Source organism: Macrosteles quadrilineatus, unplaced genomic scaffold (assembly GCF_028750875.1).
Source record: "Macrosteles quadrilineatus isolate MER2022 unplaced genomic scaffold, UCM_ALF_1.0 Scaffold_1__1_contigs__length_201487025, whole genome shotgun sequence".
Taxonomy (NCBI): domain Eukaryota; kingdom Metazoa; phylum Arthropoda; class Insecta; order Hemiptera; family Cicadellidae; genus Macrosteles; species Macrosteles quadrilineatus.
Window position 1 is genome coordinate 102,537,394 of NW_026542594.1, and position 27,574 is coordinate 102,564,967.

The window sequence follows — 27,574 nt, forward strand, 5'->3', positions numbered from 1 at the left end:
GCACCTATGTTTTTTCCTTTCACCATGACCTTGACCGCTTCAAGTTAATAAAATTATGGATTAATCATTTGTCATATTTGCCATCATTAGAGCAAGTTTTATCATTGACTATACACAGAATACTGTGTAGTCGACGGTTTTATCTATGTCATTATGCAAAAATCAAAACAATATTAATGTTAGTTCTGTCCGGTGCCGCTATATAGGGGCGTGTTTTTGTTTACAAATTGTTTCATTTCAGTTATTTCAATAGGGTAGCGGTACTAGTAAGTAGTTCTCTCGAGTGAGTCAATTGCTCACTTTGCTCACCAGTTAGGTACACAAATAACTATTGTTTGCCATGAGATGTTTTTGTGTATCATCAGCATTGACTATTGAATAGTCGAAGTTATCATCCAAATAAATGGTAGCATTTCCAAAAGGTCAAATTTCCAAATGTATAAAAAGTAATGTAACCTATATGTATGGCTGGTAAAGAATGTTAGTTAGAAAATTATACCATTATAAAGGTTAAAAACTCATGGCTGTTTTAATTAATTTGTGGGGAAAAGGTAGTTGAAGATAAGAAAAAAATAAAAGAAATAAATCGAAGGACCAGCCTAAATTAGGCAAAGAAAAAATGCTAAATGAAGCAATTCAAAATTGATATTGTTGGGATTTGTCAGCTAAATATTTTACATAAATAAATTATAGAAAAAGAAGTAGGTAACAAGACAAGTTTCAATTTAATGTATAAGGTTGTTCAATTTCTAAGAGTAAATTGGTCAAAAAACTTAATATTGAAACTCACCGAAAATGTCAATCATTATTTACAAGTTCATTGATGGAACACCGTCTTGATAGCTTGATTCATATAGCTTCTTGAGTGATTTAAGTAAGTTCAAGTTCATTTACTGTCTTGATGATTAAAAGTATCACTTTAAAAATTGTCTTCTCCTTCATGTAGAATTTAGCATTGTTCATAATACGAATTGTATACCGTACTTCAACCGAGATAGAGAAAATTGTGGCTGGTTTCAAAAACTCAAACAGCCCTGACTTCTACGGAATGTCCACAACTTGGTTAAAACGTGTCATAGGACAAATCTCTCAACCGCTATCGCTAGTCCTGAACAACATTTTGAAGAGAGGGGTTTTCCCCCCCCAGCATGAAAATTGCCAGAACCGTCCCCATCTACAAGAAGGGTGAGCGAGATGGATTGGACAGCTGCTATAGGTCCGTTTCTATTCTACCAATCGGTAAAGTCTTAGAGGCTCTAATGACCAGGCAGCTTTGTGAACACCTAGAGTCTAACAACCTACTGGGGGAAGGTCAATTCGGATTCCGTGCCTACCATACACGTTCCGGTTTTCCTGGAAAGGAAAAACTGAACGTGTGTGTGTCGATTCCTTCAGGCAGATCGTTGGCCAGACGGCCGGCCTTGAGGCCGAATTGATTGTGTATGGTGAACCCCGCAGTCCAAGACAGTGCTGCTCCCCCCCTCCCCCTAAAGATTTTAAGCATTATGGCATTCGCATCCTTTCTTCATTGTAGTCCGGTTGCCAAACCCTATATTTTTGGCTAACACAAAAATTTTGGATTCAGTTTTTTTTATTAATGAATAATTACTAGGACATGTAAAGCTTCAAGAAAATGCATGATGACATTTTGTCACCAATTTCACCTTTGGGCAGTTCGAGATTTGGCCGCCATCTTGAATTTTTCACAAAGTTTAGGATTATTTTTATATATGTAATATACGGTTGTTGTATATAATTTTATATGTTTTTATGTACGCTGAGTTCAATGGGAGCACTAAAAAGTATGCTATTGCATGGCAACGCTGGTGGTGCTGCCTACGGATTGACAGGCAAAGCTCTCTCAAACCGCTTAATGCTTTTTACCATGCGGTTGGTATTCTGGGTTATAGTGTAGTACGTTTTCTGTGGCATTACTTACAAGCTTGAAGAGAACAGGACATTCTAAATGGATAATCAAGAAGTGACTGAACATAACAAAGCAATATTGGAAACATTACAAGCTCAAACTGCTGCTCTTGCCCATTTAGTAAGACAACTTGCAAGTCCTAGACCAGAAAACAATGGAGAAGACAGTTAAGTCACAACACCTATCTTAAATTCTTCAGTAACCTTTGAATCTTTCGATGAAAAAGTGGAAACATTCAAATCTTATAAAGAGAGATTAGAAAACTTCTTTGAACTGAAAAAGTTACATGGAGAGTCAAATGAAATCAAGGAAACAAAAGCAAGAATATTGATAAATGCACTCGGTGCAAAATATTATTCCCTTCTATCAAGTTTAACAGCACCTGACCTTCCATCTTCAAAAGACTATGAAACCTTGACTGATTTACTGAAGAAACAGCTCTGTCCACAGACAAATGTTCTCACAGAACTACACAAATTTTTATCAAGGGAACAAGGTACTATAGGTCGGCCGCTTAGAAAACGACCTCCTCTAGCATTGGTTTAGCATTAGCGCGCAGGTCGTTTTCTAAGCGGCCGAACTATAATGAATCAATTTCTCAATACATTACGGTTTTAAAACAGCTCTCTATATCTTCAAAATGGAATTGCCAAGAAAAAAATTGTGGGAAACCAGTAAATAGCATTTTACAAGCACAATTTATTCGTGGACTTCGTGACAGTGAAATTCGGGAACAGATTCTCCAGCAAGGAAACAACATCAGTTTTGAAAAAGAAGTTGAAATTTCACTAGCAATTGAAGCTGCTAAAATACAAAACAAGTTATACGGTACCGATACAGATGTTAAACAAATTTCTAAATCCAGATCAGCGAAAAATGTGTCTTGTTTCGATTCTATGAGAAATAAAGCTAGAAAAAGCCAACAATCATCTAGAAACTTCAAGAGAAGAAGTCTGCTTACAGAACTTGGATTAGAAAATATGTGTTTAAGCTGTGGGAAGAATAATCACAAAGCATCAGATTGTAGATCCAAGAACCTTTATTGAAAATCTTGTGATAAGCAAGGCCACATAGAGAAAGTCTGCATTTCATCTCTTATAAGGCAGCCAATAAAGCAAGTACAAGAATCAGAATCTGAAAGAAGCGACGTAGATTCTGAATATGACTGCAATCAGGTAAAAACTGTACCTATTTATTACAATTTAGGTGAACCTCGAGACGATCCTTTTGTAGTCACAGTCAAGGTTGGCAGAAGCTCAAAACAATTTGAAATTGATTCTGGCAGTCAAGTTACTATTAGGTATCATTAACTGATTTTCAAAGTTTGAAACTGAATTGTGAGTTGAAACCATCAAATGTAAGGTTTCGCTCATATACAAATCATTCTTTTTCACCAATAGGCGTAGCAAGGGTACCAATTTCATTCAAACAGATTAAAACTCACGGTAATTTGTATGTTGTAAAAGGGAACTACACTCCTATATTAGGTAGAGACTGGATTAGAAAACTAAACGTACAAGTATCAGCAGTTAATTTAATAAATACTAACAGTTTGGACCCAGAGAAGAATAATATCAAATCAATCAAAACTGAACTCTTAAACAAGTACAAAGATGTATTTCAATCAAATATAGGTGTCATTCCAAATTTCAAATGTTCTGAACTGAAAGAAAATGCAAAACCCATATTTATGAAGCCTAGACCTATTCCTTATGCCTTGCTAGACAAAACTAAAAGAGAAATACAATCCTTAGTTGATCAAGGGGTCCTAGAAAAAGTTGATCACTCGGCGTGGGGTACTCCACTAGTTATTGTTCCTAAGCCAGATCAATCTGTAAGGATCTGTGCAGATTATAAAATTACACTAAACCCTCAACTAGAAGAACTCAATATCCTATTCCCAGAATCTAAGATCTTTTAAATAAATTAAATGGAGGAAAATACTTCTGTGTTTTAGATCTGCATAAAGCTTATTTACATGTACAGTTAGAAGAAGAAAGTCAAAACTATGCTGCAGTTTCCACTCCATGGGGAACTTACTAAGCAAAACGACTCTTTATGGGTATCACAAATGCACCAAAAGAGTTTCACAAAATCATTGACCAGGTAGTATCTAACTTAGATGGAACTATTGCATATATTGACAACTTTCTTATTCAAGGGCATTCTTTTGAGGAGTGCTATCAAAGACTAGAAAAGTGTCTCCAGACGTTGAGGAAATATGGTTTACATGTAAACATGAATAAGTGCAAATTGTTTCAATCTGAAATAAATTACCTTGGACATCGTATAACAAGTCAGGGTGTCACTAAATGTCAAAATAAAATAGAAGCTGTTACGAAAGCACCTCGTCCAACTAATGTAGAGGAAGTTAGATCATTTCTTGGGTTGGCACTATACTATGCGAAGTTCATTCCAAATGCATCCTAAATAATTCATCCATTAACTCAGCTTCTAAAGAAAGATGTTAAGTTCAAATGGAATAACAAATGTGAAAACGCTTTCAATCAAATCAAAGAAGAAATCACAAGTGAAAGAGTGTTGACTCCATTCAATCCGGACTATCCTGTTACGTTAGCTACGGATGCAGGACCTACTGGTCTTTCAGCAGTACTGTCCCATGTCATAAATGGTCAAGAAAAACCCATCGCATTTGCTTCCAGATCCTTAACTAAAAGTGAAACGGCTTATAGTCAACTTGACAAAGAAGCCACTGCTGTGTATTGGGGTATTAAGAGATTTTACCAGTATCTTTACGGCAGAAAATTTATATTGATTGTAGATAACAAGCCACTTCAACAAATATTCAATCCAAGGAAAGCCATGCCAGTCATCTCAGCACATCGATTATTAAGGTACGCCCAATTCTTAAGTGCATTCGATTACGAAATCAAACAGAGACCATCAAAAGAACATACAAATGCAGACTACTTTTCTCGAAATCCAATTCCTCTGTATGTAAAGTTGGTGAACTTCCTTGAAGACTCATACAAGGTAAATCAGACAACTCTTGACATGATTACAGACACCCCAGCTATTACCGCAGACACAATCAGTTTAGAGACAAATAGAGACCATGAATTACAAAGCCTTAAAAGAAAGCTTCTTGAAGGAGAAATAAAAAAATCCAGAATTCACCCTTCATTCCGGTATTATTATGCGAGGGTCAAGGGTTTACATCCCTAAAACACTTCAACCAGCAGTACTAAAAGAATTACATTCATCTCACATTGGAATAGTGAAAATGAAGAGCATTGCTAGATCATTATGCTATTGGCCTGGCATAGATGCTGCAATCGAAAGCATGGTAAAATCATGTAAAAGCTGTGCTGAAGTAAAAAACAATCCAGTCAAAGCCCCTCCTCACATTTGGGAAGAACCTCAAGAAAACTGGCAAAGGATTCACATAGATTATGCCGGCTCTTTCAAAAATCACTATTTCTTTGTGGTTGTAGATGCCAAATCAAAGTGGCTGGAAGTAAAAATGTCCTCAAAAGCCCCTATCTCAATAACAACAATACATGCACTGGATTACCTATTTTCTCGATATGGACTTCCTTACACCATTGTTTCTGACAATGCTTCTATATTCAAGTCTGATGAGTTCACTAAATTCTGTCAGGATATCGGGATAATACAACGTTTCTGTGCACCAAACCATCCTGCAACAAACGGTCTGGCTGACCGATCAGTACAAAACTTGAAACAAAAACTCAAAGCAATGACTGAAGATACAGGAAGTCTGATGGAAAAGCTGAATCTTTTCTTATTTATATTAAAGTACCCCTCAAGCCCTCTTAACAATGGTAAAACGCCTGCAGAACTATTTATGAACAGGACTATACGTACTAGGTTACATCTCATACGTCCTATGGGAAATATAACAAGAAAAATACCTGATGATCATTCTGCCAAAATAAGATTACTAAATCCAGGAGATAGAGTTCAAGCCAGAAACTATGTAGGATCTACACAGTGGAAATTTGGTACAGTTTTACAACGTTTGGGAAAACTTCATTATATCATCTTATTAGACAATCAAAACAAAATAAAGAGACATATTAACCAGCTCAGAAAAACACAGGTTGAACACAGGGTTGGCACTATACTATGCGAAGTTCATTCCAAATGCATCCTCAATAATTCATCCATTAACTCAGCTTCTAAAGAAAGATGTTAAGTGTCTCCGTTCTGATCTGAAGCACTATCTAAGTGGGCAGAAGTTGAATGTTTAATAACAACGACTTCAACAGCCATCATTCAAAGATTGAGATTGTGGATGAGCAGGTATGGGATACCATCACAAGTAGTGACTGACAATGGGGCACAGTTTATCTCTGCTGAAATGAAAACATTTTTCAAAAGACATTCAATTCGTCATATAAGAACTACTCCTTATCACGACTACACCAAACTCTCTACTTTGGTCACAAAAAGTGATTAACCTATCTAACCAAGCCACCTGCAGGTGCTAACCAACAAAACATTGAAGAACCTTCAGCATATATTGAAAATATTGTAGAACCACCTGTTCATAACCAACCACCATTGCAGTTAAGACGATCTTCGAGAATAAGGAATTTTAAGAAATGTAGTTGTTGCAAGTGAATGATGAACTAACGTTGAAGTCAAGTGGGGGAGAACTGTTATACAGGGTGAGTTTTAATTGTCCCCCCCCCCAACATTTTTCTACATTTTTTTCAAATATCAATCCCAGACCACTTCCAAACATTGTTGGGTAGTAAGTACTTCATTTTGACTAGGTGGTCATTTCCGGCCGCCATATTGGATCCGCCATATTGGATGCATGCCATACCCTGATTACAATGCCGCAAGCCGTTTTTGAAAATCTTGATTCATTCTAAAGTTATGAGGGCTTTTTAAAACTTTATTTTTAGCCCATTTTGACATTATGCATTTACAAACTAAGACCATAATCTCAAAATAGTGCTAGATAAAGATAAGTATACACTACCAGTAATTGTTGACCTATTTTCACTTGGTTATGACTGATGTATTTTTTTCGGCCGCCATCTTGGATCCGCCATTTTGAAATGTGATAAATTATTTTAAATATGAAGGGGGTGTTGTGACCCATCATTTCGAACTACTTTTTTAAGCTGAACTTAATTCCATGATCCGTTTTTCATTTTCATTTTTTGATTTTGAAATATTGACATTTTTAACAAAAAAATTGCAATATTTTATAAATAAAACTTGATAACAAAAAATGGATTGCGGCATTGAGTTTAGCTTAAAAAAGTAGTTCAAAATGATAGGTCACAACCCCCCCTTCATATTAAAAATAATTTATCACATTTCGAAATGGCGGATCCAAGATGGCGGCCGAAAAAAATACATCAGTCATAACCAAGTGAAAATAGGTCGACAATTACTGGTACTGTATACTTATCTTTATCTAGCACTATTTTGAGATTATGGTCTTAGTTTGTAAATGCATAATGTTAAAATGGGCTAAAAATAAAGTTTTAAAAAGCCCTCATAACTTTAGAATGAATCAAGATTTTTAAAAACGGTTTGCGGCATTGTAATCAGGGTAAAAATTTAGTTCAAAATAATGGGTCACAACCCCACCTTTACATTTGAAAAAAAAAATTTTGCATCCAATATGGCGGATCCAAGATGGCGGCCGGAAATGACCACCTAGTCAAAATGAAGTACTTACTACCCAACAATGTTTGGAAGTGGTCTGGGATTGATATTTGAAAAAATGTAGAAAAAAGTTGGGGGGGGGGGACAATTAAAACTCACCCTGTATATTATTATATCTGTTAGTCTGGACTCATTAATTAATTTTATTTCTATTTACAGCTGATGTAATATTTTCAAAAATAAAATAAAGTAAAAAAAAGTTTGAGAAATGAATAAAAACAAGACTTTATTTTTACTTCTTACAATTATGTGTTATAATTATATAACTCAATAAGTACGTAACATCTGGGAAAACCAATTGCTTATACTAGCAGAACCCTTTCAGATGCTGAGAAAAGATACTCGAATATTGATCGAGAAGCACTTGCAATTTTATTTGCTGTAGATAATTTCACCAATATGTATATGGACAATGCTTCACACTTGTCACCGATCATAAACCCCTTCAATGAATATTTGGAGAAAACCGGAATCTTCCAAAGGTAATGAACAATAGGTTGGTTAGATCAGCCATAGAACTGAATCAGTACAATTTTCAAATCAAGCACAGGAAAGGAGATGAAAACGTTTGTGCTAATGCACTATCTTGCTTCCCATCAGAATCAGAGAAGAATCTACCAATGTAAGAGACATAAAGTTTTTAAACATGGATAAAGTTGAGACATTGTTGTCCTATAAGGAACTCATACATAACAGCAATTTGGACAAGGAGATCAAATTAGCACAAAGTTATGTGCCAAATGCATGGCTAGAGAAGTTACCAGATAACATTAAACCATTTAAACAATGGAAAGAAGAATTATTATCAGTTGAAGATGGTGTTTTGATGTGGTTTGGTAGGGTTGTTGTGCCAACAAATACGAGAAAAAATATTGTGAGAATCTTGCACTGTGGCCATCCTGGAATTTCAGCTATGAGATTAATTACCAGATACTATGTATGGTGGCCTGACATTGCCAAAGACATTGAAATGCATGTAAAGACTTGTGAAGTATGTCAAGAAAACAGAGGAAACATTGAAGAAGTCCCGGTCATTCTATGGAACATTCCTGAAAAAGTGTGGGAAAGGCCGGAAAGGGTTCATTTGGATTTAGCTGGACCAGTTGTTGGGGTACAGTAATGTGGTTAGTATGGATTGACACGCTATCTAAGTGGGCAGAAGTTGAATGTTTAATAACAACGACTTCAACAGCCATCATTCAAAGATTTGAGATTGCGGATGAGCAAGTATGGGATACCATCACAAGTAGTGACTGACAATGGGGCACAGTTTATCTCTGCTGAAATGAAAACATTTTTCAAAAGACATTCAATTCGTCATATAAGAACTACTCCTTATCACGACTACACCAAACTCTCTACTTTGGTCACAAAAAGTGATTAACCTATCTAACCAAGTAGCAGTCCTGCAGGGACTAATACGGGACTTATCCTTTTGAATTCAGGAAGAAAATTATTCTAAAAGGGAGCAGATTAGGGAACTTAAGGTCCAAAATAGGCTTATTATGGATAAGTTGCTTGATTTGGAAAGCCGTTCCAGAAGGAATAACCTTATATTCAAGGGATTAAAATGGGGTCCAAGAACATCAGATTTTAAGCACGTTGTAGGCACCATTTGTAGTGAAATTTTTGGAATCAACCAAATTTGCATCAATATCCATTAGGAAAGGAAAAAGACACTTGATGTGTCTTTTCTAACATACTGTATGTTTAAAAAAATACCATATGTTATCTATTCTATATATAATTCAGTTTTAAAAATCTTTGTACAACTAAATCTAGAGTTCTACTGGACCGATTTTATTAATTAATGGGTCGTTGGAAAGCTTAGGTCGTGTAGATTTGCAAATAATTATGAAAGTTTGTTTTTATTATGATTTAAGGTGAAAAATTTCAAAAAAACATGTTTTCCATAAGAAATACATTGAAAACAGTGTTTTTCACACTTTTTATTTGGGTGCAACTTTTAGCTGCCTTTTTTAGTGTTTCCAAGAAGTGTATGGTATCAATTTGTAGGAAATTTTATTCTCTTTCTGAATATCACCTTCCACTTTGGTCGATTTCCTCACCATTTAAAAGTTATTTGCAAAAAAGCTAAGCAACCTCCGAATTTATAATAATGAGAAAATATTGAGTTTGGGATATTTTTGTTAAACTTTGTACAACTAAATCTAGACTTCTACCGGACCGATTTTGGTAATTAATGAGTCATTGGAAAGCCTTACTCATGTAGATTTGCAAATAATTATGAAAGTTTGATTTTATTTAATATTTGTAATGGAAAAATAAAAATAACAAAAATACATTAAAAACTGTTTTTTTCAGGTTTTTATTTTCAAGTTTATATTTGTAGTCAGCTTTTGGCTGCCTTTATTAAATAATTTCAAGAAATACACAGAAGGTATTTGTAGGAAATTTTATCTTCTTTCAGAATATCACGTGCATTTTCTACGATTTACTCACCATTTAAAAGTTATTGTCAAATTAGATAAGTGACCTCCAAATTTTTAGTTGTTAAAAATACTGAATTAGGGATATTTTTGTTAAACTTTGTACAACTAAATCTAGACTTCTACTGGACCGATTTTGTTAACTAATGTATCGTTGGAAAGCCTAATTTGTGTGGATTTGCAAATAATTATGAAATTTTGATTTTATTAAATATTTGTGGCGAATAAAGAAAAAAAAGCAAAAATACATTAAAAACTGTTTTTTTTTATAGTTAATATTTTAAAATTTCAATTTATAGTTAACTTTAGGTTGCCTTTTTTGAATATTTTCAAAAAACGCCTAAGAGTACTTTGTAGCAAATTTTATTTTCTTTCAGAATATCACCTTCCACTTTTGTCGATTTCCTCACCGTTTAAGAGTTATTTGCAAAAAAGCTTAGCAACCTCCTAATTTATTGTGGTGAGAAAATATTGAATTGGAGGGATTTTTGTTAAATTTCTACAACTAAATCTACAGTTCTACTTGACCGATTTTATTAATTAATAGGTCAATAAAATCTGTGTAGATTTCCAAATAATTAGTAAAGTTTGAGTTTTTTTTTATTTATGGTAGTAATACGTTTGCCGGTATGAATAATCTAAAAAATTTTATGGTAGTAATAATGGGTTAGCCAGTATGCATCATCTGGTCATATGGAACACATGTATTAAACAATAGTTTAACAGCTGATTGTTTTATTGTTATTTCCTTGATTTTTCTTTGTTTACATTTAGTTGTTTACTATTTGAATTGGTGGTTGAGGTCCGTAAAGTGTGTTTATAAAGTGATGTTTTTAATCTGTACCGTACCATTAATAAGTATTGGTAAGTTAAGTGATGTATGGATTTCATAACCAAAAATTATTACTTTAAACTGTCAATTATAAATTATTCAAATTTAATTTATAATTCACAGTTTAAAATAGTATTTAATATTCGTTATTTTGAACTGTTAATTATAAACTCAATATTTTACATTAGTTGAAAAATGAATAACTTTACTCTTCACTACATGGTTGGTGATGGAAACTGTTTCTTTAGAAGTGTCTCATTTTTATGCCATAAATTTCAATCCAGATACAGTGATATACGATCCACGGTAGTTGATGAAGTCGTCAATAACTGGGACTACTATTGTCCTTTGATCGTAGGGGATAAGACATATAGGCTAGAAGTAAAAAACGCGACGGAATACAGAAATTTGATGACCAAAGATGGGGAATACGCCGGTAATGTCGAAATCGAAGCTGCGGCAAGAGTTTTTGACTGCCAATTCAAAATATATGCTGAGAAATTGGATTATTCTGTAACGGTTGGTGAAGGCACAACGATATATAAACTACGATTCTCAGGAAATGTGGATGCTGGGCATTACGATGTTTTGATAGACAATAGTATGCCTGAGAATCAAGAGGATATAATCTTACCAAAATCAAAACGTGGCCGTGCATCAAAAAATAGAAAAAGTAAAACATGTTCTGGCAGACGTGAATCAACAGCTCATAAAAATAAATTGAAGAAACCAAATAGTATGGATAAAGATTTACTCCAAGAGGTAAAAAAGTGTTTATCAAGCAATCAAAAGGATGGAGACCCAGAAAATGAAAAAGAAATAGAACAAGATAGTCTGACCAACACTTCACTCAGAGATGATGCATCTTCCTCAACCTCCTTAATTTGTGTATTGGGAATGCCAATACACAAATTAAATTTAAAAATTGGAGCTGTAATAATTTTGCTACGAAATCTTAACACAAAACGGGGGTTATGTAATGGCACACGATTAATTGTTAAAGAACTCAAGCCCAATTTAATAATTGCAGAGGTTTTAACTGGATCAGCAGCACGTGAAATTGTATTCATTCCAAGGATTGACTTAGCACAGACGCGGTCACAGATTTACCATTTGTTTTAAAGAGACGGCAATTTCCTTTAAAATTAGCGTTTGCTATTACAATAAACATAGCGCAAGGCCAGACATTGGATAAAGTTGGGATATACCTTCCAGTATTCAGCCATGGACAATTGTATGTTGCAATATCAAGGGTTAAAAGGTTTGAAGACATAAAAATTAAAATTATCCCTGGCAAAGAACAAGGAAGATTATTAAAACAATCGGATGAAGTCTTTACAAAGAATGTTGTTTACAAAGAAATACAGTAAATAAAATATTTTTGTAAAATTGTATTTGTTTTTCATTATTTTACTCTTTTAGAATATCAGTTTATTTTCTAAACAATTTCATTCTTTAAAAAATATTCAGGTACTTACAAGGGCATATATTATGTACTACTGTACTTTCTAGGGACCGTTGTATTTAACTACAACGGGCTCTGTTGCTAGTGTTTAATAAGTTAACTTTGTTTTGTTTACAATCATTGTTATTTAGGATTCATTTCAGAATACACCTATTTTATTTTACACATCTTTTATTTAATATGTAACAGTTTGGCGACGAGGAAAACCAGTTTTTAATTTTTTTTTACATTCTATTTATTAGCCTACAATTTGTTTTTTAATATGAGTGACCTAAGTAACACTGAAAGTTTGACTGATTTAAAGAAGATTAGAGTAGTAGTGAAGGGTCAGTTGTCTAAGGCTGAAAGATGGCTAGCAAACCTACAAAACATGTCAAAAGAAGTAATAAAAACCAGGATAACAACAATTGAAGATTATTGGGAAAGATTTAATTCTGTACAACAATTAATAGATGAGAAAACTGAAGAACCAAGTTGAAATTGAGAAAGAAATTGATTACAGAGTAGAAATGGAGGACAAATATTACAAGGTAATGGATGAGTTACAAAAACGTATGGGACAGCTTTCAGAACTACAAGTGAACATTCAAAATATTGTGCCTAGTATATCAAATTTGTCTTCTCCACAACGTCGATCCACTACTTCCTCAATGATTTTCACACCATATCAGGAAAATGAATCATTCAAGAACTTCATTCGTCGATTTGAGATATTTCTATATCTACATAGCCAAGAATTGGAACCAAAGGATCAAGTGTATACAATGCTACATGCCTTAACGCCACATTTACATCAGAAGCTGTATGATTTGTGCGCTCCTGAAAGTCCTTTAGATAAAACATATGCTGAATTAGTAAGTCTTTTGGTTGATTATGTTGACCCTAAACCTAGTACTTGGACCTTACAACACAAATTTATGACAAGAACACAAGAATCTGAAGAAACCGTAAAAATATATTCCGTTGAGCTTCAAAAGTTATCTTCAGACTGTGATTTCAACTGTAATAATTGTGGGAAATCAATTGCAAACACATTACCACGCATGCAGTTTATAAGAGGTATTAGCAATTCAGACATAAGAACAAAATCATTACAAGAAAGATCTGCTTCATCGTTTCAAGATGTAGTGAAACTTGCCTCCATCATGGAATTGGCAAAGAACGAAAGCCATATAGTAGAAGAAAACATTCATTCAAATGAGAAAATCAACAAGATAGCAGGTACAGAAACAAAACCACCCAAAGAATATTGCATTTTGAATGAATAAAAGCCATACTTTTGGTTTACTAAGTCTTTCTTAAAACAATTTTATTCATTCATTGATAAACTCAGTTAGTGCTACGAATGGAGAAATTCCTTAGACCAGACAAATTGCAAATTGGCCCGGAATCTCCAACTGCCTCAGAGGAATGGACGCACTCTGGTTACAAACATTCGAAGACTTTCTAACCATGACAGAATTCGTTGAAGACAAGGACAAACTAACTAATCGATTATCTTTTACTACTTATAGATTTATCAAGGAATCTGAAACTTACCAAGACGCTTTGAGAGTTCTTAACTCAATTTACATCAAACAAAAGAATGAAATATTCTCAAGATATTTAGTAATGACTAGAAAACAGCAACAAGGTGAGACTATTGACAAATATGTGTCGGAACTGAAACTTTTGAGCCAAGATTGCGTTTTTGAAGCTGTTAATGCGATTCAATACAGGGATCACTACATTCGTGATGCTTTTATCAATGGCTTAGCCTCGTCATACATACGACAGAGACTATTTGAAAATAAAACTTTAGACCTAGCTGAAGCAGTGAAACAGTCTAGAGATCTTGAAATGGCTGAAGCTCAAGTCGAGAGCTATCCAAAATCTATGTACGGAATGCAAACTTTTGCAACGAATGAATTGGCACAGCAAGCTTGTCAGTACGAATTCCCACTACAACAAAAGGAAGAAGCGACTGTGTCCGCTATTAAAAATGTTGATGGCAAGTGTTATTTTTGTGGGTATGACAGACACTCTAGAGATCGCTGTCCAGCCAGAGAAGCAACTTGTGGGAAATGTAACAAGACAGGGCATTATGCGAGAGTCTGTAAAAGTAATCCAACTCAACATTTTAAAGTAAAACAGAAGACGTCTAGTACATCAGCTGCACTAATAGCAACAACACATAATACATCTGTATTGAAGGACTCTACAGTTGAAGCTAAAGTGAATGGCCTGAAAGCCAATTGCTTAATAGACACCGGGAGTACATCAAGCTTTGTAAACTTGAAGTTTGTTCAGTTAAACAAAATTAAAATGTATAATGAAAGTGGACAAGTATCACTAGCTGCTTATAATATGAAATCAAACTTCCATGGGTTTGTTAAAATCAACCTAAATCAGTTGAATCACAATTACAACAATTTTAAGTTGACTGTTCTTGAAGATCTTTGGACTGACGTGCTTATTGGACATGATATCATGAAACTCCACTCAAATATACAGGTTTGGTTTGGAGGTAAGAAACCTCCTCTGTTGGTGTGCTCCTGTGCCAAAGTTGAACCACCCAAACTATTCTGCAATTTAACTCCAGATTGTAAGCCAATAGCCACAAAATCACGACGTTACTCAGATGAAGATATATGCAATTTATAAAACAAGAAATGGAAAGACTACAGACTGAGGAGATCATTGAACCTAGTTCGTCACCTTGGCGTGCACAAGTGTTGGTTGTTACAAACGACAAAGGGAAGAAGCGACTGTGTGTGGACTATTCGCAAACGATAAACAAATTTACTCTTTTAGACGCCTATCCCTTACCAAACATAGATGATCTAGTATCCACTGTAGCGACGAACAAGGTTTTTAGTGCCATTGATCTAAAGCAAGCATACTATCAAATATCAATTTCTGACGAAGAGAAGAGGTACACTGCTTTTGAGGCTGCTGGTCGTCTTTTTCAATTCAGAAGAATCCCATTTGGTGTAACCAACGGGGTGGCATGTTTTCAAAAGACCATGGACCAAATCATTAGTAAACAGCCATTAACGTCGCGATTTGCATTTTTATAAACGAAATTAAATATTGCACAATCATTATTATTGTGTAATAATGACATTTCAAATAATTTATCTTGGTTCAGTTGTACAAACGGCAATGTATAAAATTATAGCTAACTCAAACTCAACTAACAACTAGCCAAACACTGTATTTCTATAAATAACGTAAATATTAAACCTCGTCGTCATCAAAATTCTAAAATGCTAATTCTTTAACAAAATCTCTCCAAAACAATATATGTTGTATGGTATCCATTTTGGTCGATTCCTTGGTCTTTATTTGGTTCTAGTACTATTTTAACATCATCTGGCCTCTTTACCTATCTAAAAGCAACATAAAGTTGACCATGGGTAAACACTGGATTTTCAAATAAATGCCAACTTTTATGAAGGTTCGGCCTTGCGCCACAATTTCACCAAATCAAATTGCGCAATGCACCACAATGAATGCACCAACCGTTCATTGGTCCTACGCTGTGTAATGCAATCTAATTTAAAAGTGGTAATCCACACACAGGAATAAATTCATGTTCATCCGATGCTCATTTATTCTTCTTCCATTAATATCGTGCCAAATCTGGTGCCTGTTGCTCTCATTTCGAGGAACAATACCTCTGCGTGGTAGCATTGAGTATACACTGGTGGTAACTTAGTCTTCCGACATTATACATTACCGTGCAAAAGAACAATCCATTGTAAAGTATTCAGTTTAAAAGTAAGAAATTGTTTGTTCAAAAGATTTTATCTAAGTTCCACTTTGTGTTGTTTACTACTTCACTAACAAATTTACAATAACAAAATCCCAAAATCCCCCATTTTAGGGATGTACACCAAGTGACGGTTATGCCCAAAAAGTACTTCATAACATGTCATAAAGGTGTGCCGAGTTTAGTTTTTCTAGGATAGGCCGTTAAAAAAATAACAGGGGGTCTCCACACTTTTTACTAACCCTGTATAGATGCTTATTAAGAAGGAATGGTAGGTAGAAAAAACCATTAACTAGATATCAAATAATTGAATATTTTATTTAACGGTAGCAAGCTATAAGATTGGTTATTACAAAAAACTTATAACAAAAATATATTACAGTATTGCTTACACATATCACCTATTTAACAATTGGGCATTCAAACTAATTAACATTTTCAAAACTTAAGAATGAGCAACTCAAAAAACCAGACTGACTTAAGATTATTTAGTAGTATGTCCGGAACCATATGTGTTGTTCCATGTTACATAAGTTTCCAGATCTTTTGGAGAGACGCTGGATCGGACGACTTGCAAAGCAGATTTGAAGTCCTTCACGGTTACTGGTCTTACCTGCCAACAAAAGATGAGGAAATAATCACCAGATTATATTTTGTGTGTATTTTTTAAGAAGCTTCTATCTACATGGGGATAGAAGCGTCAGCTAGAAATAGTAAGCCAGTAGGCTTACTATCGTTAGCCTATATCAACCAGGGACGTATTTAACTATCTCCCGCCACCCCTCTTCAGCATGCTCCCCGACCTCACTAAAGCCCCGTTCACACGGGGCGAGTTTACAAGCTACAAGCCTGAATTTTTACCTGCAGCTAGTAAAATAGCTCAGTGTGAACGACGTACTTGCTCAAAAGCTGCTTGTAAAAAAGCTCTGGAAAAAGTTGATGCTGCCGCTACTTTACACGCCAACTCGCCAGCTTTTGAGCGAGTAGGCGTGTTAAGTAGCCCAGTGTGAACACAGTTGCTTGTGCTTGTGCGCATGTTATTCGAAGATGTCGGAGGATTTAGTTCAAGCCAGCTACTGATCGAGTGGAAAAAGCATCGTGTGAACGACTACAAGCGCACTCGCCGACGTCTTTCTACACGTCAGCGAGTTGGCAAGTGGACAAGCTCTGTGTGAATGCATACAAGTGCACTCGCCAACTCGCCGGCTTCTTACACGCTGGCGAGTAGCGTGTAAACTCGCCCCGTGTGAACGAGGCTTAAGATTACCCCAATACATGCCCTGTCAGCTGATTTTGTAGAAAAGTAATAAATAGGCAATTGCATGCTGCATCAACAAATCTGATAACATTTTGCGCCCTTTTTTACAGACGTTTTTGTTTTGCCGTTTTCATGCAAAACGCAATTCCGTTTTGGATACATGGAATGCAACATTGTTGTATTGTATCCAATCAAAAAAGGCATAATCACGTTTTGTGGTGCGAAAACGGCTCACAATAACGTCCGTATACAAAAGGTTCCTATAATGCTTTTCATTGTAAACTTTTAGTCAGGTATACAGTCACAAATACTTTTATTTACAAAACTGTTTTATTTGAAAACTAAATGAATCAAAACAAAAAAAGTAAGTGGATCTGACTAAAAAAAGTGTTCAATGACATGCGTTATTATAAGCATTCATTCATGACAGGCCCTGCTTTGAAGAATAACATAAAATTTTGTATAAGTTAACCCATTGGGGAAGGAATTAATGCGCTACCTGCAGCACCCTCTGGCGGCAATTAATTTTACCGAATTTGTAGACTTTTACTCTAACTGCTATATAAAGAAAACCTCAGGTAATAAATTAATAATTCTTTCACCATTTTCTTCACAGTAAAATTGTCTACAGAAAAGTGGTAATTGGATAGTAAAAGTTCTAAAATTAAAAAAAATTATATATAAAGATTATAAAAATAAAATTTTAAAAACAATATTTTGAAAGTTAACTTGATATACAAATTCCAAGATTAATCCAGACACCAAATAACACTACCATTATAAAGTTCAATCGATTCCCTACGTAGAAAAATCAAAAGTTGTGTACTTTTATAAGTAACTAGCTGAACCCGGCAGACGTTGTCTTGCCTAAATAATATCTTGACAGCCATATTTTACTGTGTTAAGATAGAGACCTCTAGCTGTAACCCGCGGGCTTTGCCCCGTTTAACTTCTTAATTTTCAAGATGATCTCGTTCGCATGGCTCAATCACGTCCTGGTTGAAGTTTGTTCGCTACGCTCACTCACCTTTAGGTTGGAGCTCGTTCGCTACCCTCACTCACCTTTAGGTTGGAGCTCGTTCGCTGCGCTCACTTGCCTTCAGGTTAGCTCGTTCGCTACGCTAACTCGCCTCCAGGTTGAAGTTTGTTCGCTACGCTCACTCACCTTTTGGTTGCAAATTAGCTGTTGTCATAAATGTAAAAGAAATAATAGTGCTGCACCCTGTTGGTAATCCTTGTAACTTTAATGCTATTGAACATCATAGAACAGAACCAACTTGTTTAATTGAAACAGCTGTTAAGATTCATTAATTCCATTTCTCATAAGGTTAACATGGGAAACTCCAGAGCCACTGGGGCGGAGCCGATTGGACGGATCAGGAAATTGATGGTGTATAAACCTATTCCATGACATTCTACACGTATGTACCAAGTTTCGTGGCAATCGGTTCAGCGGTGTCTGAGTTTATCACTGCCAAACAAATATATATACAAACATCCTCTTTTATACTTATAGATAACATTTAAAAAAAAATTGTTTGTTTACCTTACCGCAGCTGATTTTTGGTGATATGTGGTTTCCATGGCAACACAAAATTGTTTGTTATTCGCTAAAATAAATGAGTAAATACGCAAATCAAGAAGCAAGATATTTATAAACATTATAATAGTAAGAGGAAACAAAAAGGGCGAAAAAAGATAATAACTAAATAACTAATGGCGCTGCCTAGCGGTGACACGAGCGGCACTCGTAAGTCGGCCGCCGGGCCTGCAGCGGCCGTACGTGTAACGCTCGTAAGTCAGTCAGCGCCAATGGGTTAAGTTAGTAGTTTGTTCACACGTTCCTCCTTGATTTTAGCCTAACAAATGAATCAATAACTGATCAAGTTAAGTCCAGGGAGTTCAGTAGTTCTTCAATATTCAAGACTGCTAGTTAGCAAAGTCTTTTGTCAGAATATCGGCTTCTTAAATAATTTGTTGCCCTTTGAAGGCATGAAAATGATCTTTCTGGTGAGCAGTTTATATAGCTTATATAGTTTATCTTCTCCAATTTCTTTCAAAAGCCTTAGTGAAGTGATTTTGTTAGGGTTTTCACTTGGACATTTGGCTTCAAGTTCGAGTTAAATATAAGTTTTTGATCTCATCTTAGCTAGGGTTTTCTTTATTTTTCAAGTCTTGCTTTGAAACTTTCAATATAGGATTTAAAGTGTACAAGCTCATCAAAGAAGCTATCTTCAACATCTAATAAGTGATGAGATCGATCACCAGCTTCTCTTAGCTAACATCAGTATGTCCATATTACAGATATCATAAACGCTGCCGCTGCGTAGTAACGAACGATAGCAGGGGGAGGTTGGCCTACACTACGCGTACGCAGCGGCCGGCAGCCCACGCCCGCAAGCCGCGACGTGTCTGCCAGACCAACAGGGCAGTACAGAAAACACGGCACAGCCGCATAATAAATTATAGTCTTTGACTTTAATGAGTTCTGGAATCAGTGTATACCCAATCAAAGTATTTAAAATAGCATTTTTGCAGTTCTAAAAAAAAATTGTTCTACATTTATTTTTTTAAATTAAACCTCCGTTTTGATTATTTATTTTCCAAAATTTTGCCGCCTTCTAAAATTTGCCGCCCTAGGCATGTGTCTAGTCCGCCTATTCGGAAATATGGCCCTGATATCAACTAGAGCGTATAGGTTAAGATGTGTTCTATGTTACAAGAGGAAAATATGAAACTTAAAAAAATTAGTAAATATCAAACAAAGAGTGTGTCATACATACCTGATCAGGGTTGATATTTTGAATGTCCGAGAAGCTGAGAGCACGTATGGGACCAAGACAGGCTTCTTGACACAGTGTCTTCATGTCAGCTCCTGAGTAGCCATCAGTGAGAGCTGCGATCTCCTCCACCTCAGTGACTGTCAGATCATGACGTTCCGAGGACATCAGTGTCTGCACCATCTGACAGCGAGCCTAAAACATCAACATCAGATGACACTGATGAATGAAGAAATGAGGATTGAGGCATTTGACACGGACTTCTCCTTAAAAACGAGAGTACCTATCGAGATCCAAATCATTTTAATGTATTCATTGGATTGGAGAGTGTCTTAAGCCATCAAAATATGGTCTCACTACTTTGTAAATAAAGTGACGGACGTTTAAAACCCTAATTTTGTGCTATTTTTGTCAAGTTTTCTCCCAATATTTATCACATATCTATGAAATAACGAACAGCTGTTCGGATCAAGATTATTTTTTCTAGCTGTCACTGATATGTTTACATTAAATGTTGTTTACAAATACCACAACCATTTCCAATCACGTTTTGAAAGCAAATCCAAACCAAGTGAGATTAAAAACGATTTTCCTTACATAACGGATATAATTAATCGCAAGTGCAATAATGTAACCGTAACCGTACAAAACTAAAATTAGCAGGTAAATGAAATTAGAGATTTTTTGTGTATAAAATTGTTCTTGAGTTTTGATAACTGGGAGAGAGATCTTGAATCAGTGTTGTATAGGGCTGGGAAACTTACATTTATTAAATCGTCGTCGCCAATAGCTTACAAATAAGGTTTCCACTCATTGACGGCGCTTCAAGGACAGTTGTGTGTAAAGTAAAAAATCACAACTGCAGTGGGTGATTGTAGCAGAAGTTTACCGGTTTACGGATGATGCTAAACTCGCTTTTCCAATGTGTCACTCTCGACATTACAGTATTCTATAGTCTGTGCTCTCAGTTTCTACTGGTTTACTCACCGCTATGTTCTGCAATCGCTCGACCATACAGCCAATAAACCCAACATTGTGTGATTTTTTCACATTTCCTTCTGATGTTTACTAGGTATACCAAACATCGTTTAGAGAATACATCATCTACTAAATAACAAAAAGTTGTTTGGATAAGGTTGTTTTTTTCAAACTGTCACCGATTTGTTTAAATTAAAAGTTGTTTAGAAATAATGCAATTAATGGGAAATAGCTTTGATTTCCGATGACTTATTTTGAGAAAATCCAAAACCAAGAGAGATCAATGATTAACGCATTTAATTGGTCGGATGTACTATAGGTCTTAACTGTAAACATTGGTTCTTGTACTGGTTCTTTTCCTTAGAACCGGTGGTATAAGCAAGAATCATTTTTACGCACCTACACATCACTATTTAGAAATTAGTTATCGTTGGTGTTGTACCTTTTTTATTACAGCCATATTCAATTTATTTAATGTTTTACTGTATAAGTTTTGCTTTTTCTGTCTGGATTGCAAAATGTTAGTTTGTGCTAAGAAAATCATAACACATTTGACTACAACATTTGTTGAGCAAACCATCATAAATTGTTTACGGTTTTATGTATCAATAGTTCGTGGCCTGTGTGTTGTAAATTATCAATCTAAATCGTCTATAGTACTTCATTTCATATAGTAAGCTGTCATTTCGACTGCATTTCGGGTCATCTTCGGACTAAGCAAATATAAATTGTTATGATAAAGTTTGATGACACTAACAAAGATTTCAAATATTAATTTCATATGTACTTTGCTATGGTTAAAGCGTAGCAAATTCCTGTGTATATGTCTGTTGGTAACGCATTAATGTCCTTATTTCTCAGTGTTTCACGGAAAGGACAAGAGCACCTTTGATAATGAAAATGTCAATGTTTAATGGTGAGGTTTGGGTAGTATTTTAACTACTTTTAACCATTGTGGAAAGTAACTTTCAATTATAGGCCTACTTTAGGGCTATGCCTCGTAGATCTATAAAGTAATTTTTGGCTTGAAACTGTCAGATACTGTATTTGCGAAGGTTTATATATAATAGTTTTGTCAGCATATCTGAAAATATGCAAACCAACTGCTGTTATTTATATAAGAAGGTTTCAACTGACTACTATAAGATCCCCCTGCGTAGAACGGGCACACAGCTAGTTTAGAATAAATTCCTTTTGTAAAAATACTAAATAAATAAAAATAGATTCTACATATGTTTTTGTAAAATATGGCCTACTAGAAATTTGAAAAACCTATTTTTTTTTAATAACCTAAGCCAATAAAATGTAATTAATTAATTGTATATTTTTTAATGAACCTTAATAGACAATAGACAATTCCTTTATTACAATTTCATCAAGAAATGTTACAGCGTCAAATTCAAATAAATAACATTGGTATAATAGATAACAAGTGAAATGGAAAAGCTTCTTCAGTGTTGTGTGTGGTCTTGCCATGCAAAGAAATCCTTTAGGGTGTCCTTAGTTATTACTTTCATTTATTTCTTTATACATTGTTACATATTCATATTAAGAATATTTGGGTAGTACACGACAAAATAATAAAATTAAGTGGCAATGTACTTATTACAGAACTGTTCCGTGATACGAGATTTTAGCCCGATACAGCCATCATGGAACTGTTCCGTGATACAAGGATAATGGCTTAAAATCATGGCTAGAGGAGAAAAATCTCATGATGGCAGTACCCAAAACAGAAAACGCGATGGTCACTTAGACTGTGGATAAGAAGATAGGAAGATTGGACCTTAGACTTCTCATGGTCTGAGCAAGTGCAAGAAGAGGGGTGGTTTTTAGTGGGTTACCAGGGACGTGAGAAAGTGGGGAATCCTGCATATCCTTATCTGCTTAAAATTGTCTCCCCCTCTTAAAAATGAAAAAATAACTTAAGGGCAGATAGATTAAAATCAAAGCAAACTGAGAACCTTACCGGATGGTCTGGCAGTGGAATGTAAAGCCTTTTAACCAACCGTCGTCGAGCAGCCTCATCCAACTCTTGTGGTCGGTTTGTGGCTCCAATCACAAGTATTCTGTCTTCTTCTCCAGTCCCAGCTCCATCCTTTTCAAACAAACACAAACATGCGAACAGCATTACTACAGATACTAGAACTATAACTACTTCTTCAAACACAATAAAATCTATTTATGGTCTGATATCTGCTATTGATAACATCTAGAACAATCCCAATAAAGTAGTAAAGTTGTGTTTACATTAGTTAGTGTGCACTCAAAATGTTTGAAACAATTTCTGATCCTGCGGACTGTGAAGTGTGTTCTTTAATACGATTTTTGAACACGAGGAACGTGAAGCCTGCTGAAATTCATTGCCGACGTACAGAAGTTTATGGATAAAAAGTTATCAGTGATGGAATGGCAAGAAAATGGGTTCGGCAATTCAATGATGGGCGATCAATGTTCATGACGAGGCTCGCAGCGGGCGGCCATCTGTTGTGAGTCAGGAATTGGTTGGAAAAGTCAATGAAAAAATTCGTGAAAACAGACATTTTACCATAAGAATGCTTTCTGATGAATTCCCACAAATTTCAATATCTCTTTTGCATGATATTGTGGTTAATCGCTTGAATTATCACAAGATGTGTTCCCGATGAGTTCCGAAAATGCTTACGGATGAACACAAAAAAGAAGCGACTTGGCAGTGCCTTGACATTCCTCACTCGTTACAATGATGAAGGAGAAGAATTCTGAATCAAGATTGTTACAGGTGATGAAACTTGGGTTTGTCATGTCACTCCAGAATCCAAACAACAGTCAATGGAATGGAGACACTCACGATCCCCCAAAAATCAAAATGTCCAAAACAACTTTGCCGAAAAGAAAAATGTGCACTGTGTTCTGGGACAGTAAGGGGATTCTCTGCTTGTTGATTTTCTACCCAGAGGGGAAACAATCAATGCGGAACAATCTTGTTAAACCCTGAGAAAACTTTGGTGTGCGATTCAGAACAAAGGACGTGGAATGCTTAGTGAAGGCATTGTGTTGATCCATGACAACGCACGTCCCCATTCAGCTGGTGCCATTCAAAACCTTATTCACGGCTTTTGGTTGGGAGCAGTTTGACCATCCGCCGTACAGCCCTGATCTGATTTCCACATGTTTTTGCACTTGAAGCAGGATTTCGGAGGGCGCCGCTTTAACAGCGATGACGATGCTCAAGACGGTGTTCGGCAATGGCTCTCTTCAATGGCGGCATCTTTCTATGAAGAGGGTATAGAAAAGTTGGTTCCTCACTACGACAAATGTCGAAACAATGGTGGAAACGGAAAGTATGTAGAAAAATTGTTTAAGATATCCTCTTTCTTATAGAAATAAATTTTGTTGAAAAAACTATCTGTATTTTTTTTTCCAAAACAGTATTTACTTTCTGGATCATCTTATCTTACTAATATTATAAATGTGAAAGTTTGTGTGTTTGTTTGTTTGTTTGTTTGAAGTTCAATCACGCATAAACCACTGGACGGATTGGGCTGAAATTTGGCATGATGATAGCTTACATTCCCGATTAACATATAGGTATATTATTATCTCAAAAATCCTTTCGGGCTCCGCCCCAGTGGCTCTGCAGTTCTCCATGTTAACCTTATGAGTATTCATATTTAAAGGGAATTAAAGCATTTAGTCAGCTGTTTCAACTAAAAAAAGTTGGTTCTATGACATACAAAAGATTAAAAAGTTATATTTTTACCAACAGGGTGCAGCACTATTATTATTTTTGCGTTTATTTAAACAGCTAATTTGAACTAAGCAGCAACAACAAACTGTGATACACAATGAGAACTGTCAAAGTAGGATTGTTTACAGTTATTTTTTTATGTCATGAATAATTTGTAATTTTTTGTGAATTTTTAATTATTTATTTTTCTTTATTGTTTAAGTGTGAAGTGGTAGAACATTATGGTTGGTAGATGTGTAATACTATAGAATACCGTCAATTTAAAGAAGCAAATTTTATCAAACTGTGTCCTTCCCCATTGCAAATGCAAAGCTTGAGTATAACTGCACTACGCATTTTAAACTTATATTCCAACCCCGTACGAAGGACGGGTACTCTGCTAGTATCAAATAAAAATCATTTTTATTTCAGTAAGTAATACATTATTACAGTACTTTGTCAGTATCAATTTTATAGTTATGTAATGATTATAATAATATACTGACTTAGTAATTCATATGAAATGCCTCTCACATAGGCTCGTAGGTTTAGTGAGAGGAATGTAAACTTAATATTTGGGGGATAATTAGTGATGTGGGCCGGGTAAATACCCAGTGGGTAGGTAAATATAAATTGGGTTTTCACCCCAGTCCAGGGTAAATACCCAAAAACTGGGTATTTATAATTTTTATTAAAGCTAGAGAAGATTGAGATGTTTTTTTTTTGCAATTATTACCCAGTAAGGATAGTAAAATGATGATTAAATGTGTTAAACAAAATTTCATATGGTCACTACTAGTATTTTACTTCTGGGTATAATTGCCATAAATATCCAGGACTGAGCATAAAGCATAATCGGCATAAGAACCCTGGTCGCATGGTTGCACTGGTCTTGACTACTTATGATTTTTTAACTTCTATGATAAATAGATGAATTTATTTGATTAAAAGTGAAAAAATTATTTGCAAAGTAATTATTATTATTTAGAAAGACAGGAAAATTTAACATAGTGGCTTTTTTGTAAACAACTTAAGAAAATTATTAAAATTCAATCTGTAGGATGGCAGGATTTAGTAATATTTTTGTTCTAGATGTTTTATTGGTATCAATGGTATCAAAAAAAAAAAAAAAAAACTAATTTCATAAACTTGTGATACAAAACATTTGAATCTATAGCACAATAAATCTTTCAAAATTATATTAAGTTAGACCAAAAAACAGGAGATACATTTTTTAGTAGGTTTATCCAAATATATTATTGTTTTCAACTAAGCGGTAACACAGAAATGTTTAATTACTTAGTATTCTGCCATTCTGCCTATGTCAATCAGGCCTTAGGTCTGTCTAGCCTTCCAAGCCATTGATACAATAAAAATTTTGCATCATAAATACCCAACAATTCCCGGATATTTATAAATTAAAATAATTTTGTTTATGTTATTTAATTAGTTATAAATTTATAAAATGATAAAAATTGAAATAGCCACAGCCTTTTTAATATACTATTTTTTAGTAAGTTAAATTTAACTGATGTTACTCGATTTAAGACACAAAACCCCATGCTTATTTAGAAACTTTATGTATTATTAAAGAAAAGTGCTAAATCATTAAATAAAAGGTGCTAGCAAAGCTTCAAGTTACTGTTAAAGGCGTTATAGACTATCCTAATTTATCATGTAATGATAACAATAACATATTTAGGGGTAAATATAAATTAATTTCAATTGATTTCATAAATACCCAAAATACCCGGGTATTTATGGATTTTGGGTATCCACCCCGAGTTTTAAATACCTGGGTATTTTACATCACTAGGGATGATAAAAAAATATCGGGGACTGAAACATTTATATCCAACAATTAAAGAAAGTAGAACATGGCACATACTACCTAATAAATTTCACAATGGTTAGACACAGGCTTGTGGGCATTACCTAATTGCATTAATAATTGTATTGTGGGTAAAGATAGCCCCTCTTTGCTATTATTACCACTTGAGGAAATATAATATTAAAGGTAGAAAATGGATCCGAGTTTTTAATTTATTGACTAATTGATTGATTGGAATTCCAGGTAATGATTCAAGAGAGTAAATTTTGGTATTTTAAGGATTGAATGAAACATACTCATTTTATGCTACATTAGAGCTGAAAAACTATCACAATATTCAATACATAGTAGTTCAAATAGCAACAAGGCTGAAGATTTAGAATAGAGTGAGAGTGCACTGACAACATCTTAACACATATCACATTATCACTTTTCACATTATCTTACCAACTGAACAAGGAACTCAGTTTTGATCCTACGAGAACTCTCGTGTTCAGTCTCACTTCGCTGACTCAACAATGAGTCAATCTCGTCAATGAAAACCACTGCAGGCTGATGAACTCTGCAACCAAAACAGACACATTAATGAACAGAAATAAATCTGGTGACAGGGGAAGGAATGAATACAGTAAAATGTTGAAATGTCAAAATGTCAAATTAGAGGGAATATAATCTACAATTAGGTCGGTTCATAGAAAAATGTATCCAGAGAAAGATAAGATTGGAGGGGAATAGATCTACTGGTGGGAATGATCAGTTCAAGGGGAAAATTGAAACTATAACCAGTTTCAAGAGAATTCCAGAGAACAAATCTGCAAAAAGATTGGACCCAAGAGGAATGAACCAAGGTTAGGGCAATGAGTAAGGAGCTGGGTCAGTTCAGGGGGAATAGATTTAGAGAAAGGTTTGCTCCCCTT

General features: G+C 34.9%; 2 protein-coding genes across 3 annotated transcripts in view; one reads left to right on the forward strand and one right to left on the reverse strand.

Annotated features, from left to right (window-relative positions):
* Nucleotides 1-13,958: 13,958 nt before the first annotated feature.
* On the forward strand, nt 13,959-14,990 carry LOC128999374 (uncharacterized). Its single transcript, XM_054425846.1, has one exon. The coding sequence runs from the start codon at nt 13,959-13,961 to the stop codon at nt 14,988-14,990; it is 1,032 nt and encodes a 343-aa protein (XP_054281821.1).
* A 1,410-nt stretch (nt 14,991-16,400) lies between these two features.
* The window catches only part of LOC129000837 (fidgetin-like protein 1), a 59,444-nt gene continuing 48,270 nt past the window's right edge, over nt 16,401-27,574 (reverse strand). For both annotated transcript variants that reach the window (XM_054427916.1, XM_054427993.1), the window contains exons 9-12: nt 27,105-27,219; nt 23,087-23,215; nt 20,143-20,334; nt 16,401-16,714 (exon numbers count right to left, since the gene is read on the reverse strand). In XM_054427916.1, the coding sequence (XP_054283891.1) occupies nt 16,586-16,714; nt 20,143-20,334; nt 23,087-23,215; nt 27,105-27,219 (565 nt within the window). In that variant the 3' untranslated portion in view covers nt 16,401-16,585. The remainder of the gene's footprint in view (nt 16,715-20,142; nt 20,335-23,086; nt 23,216-27,104; nt 27,220-27,574) is intronic.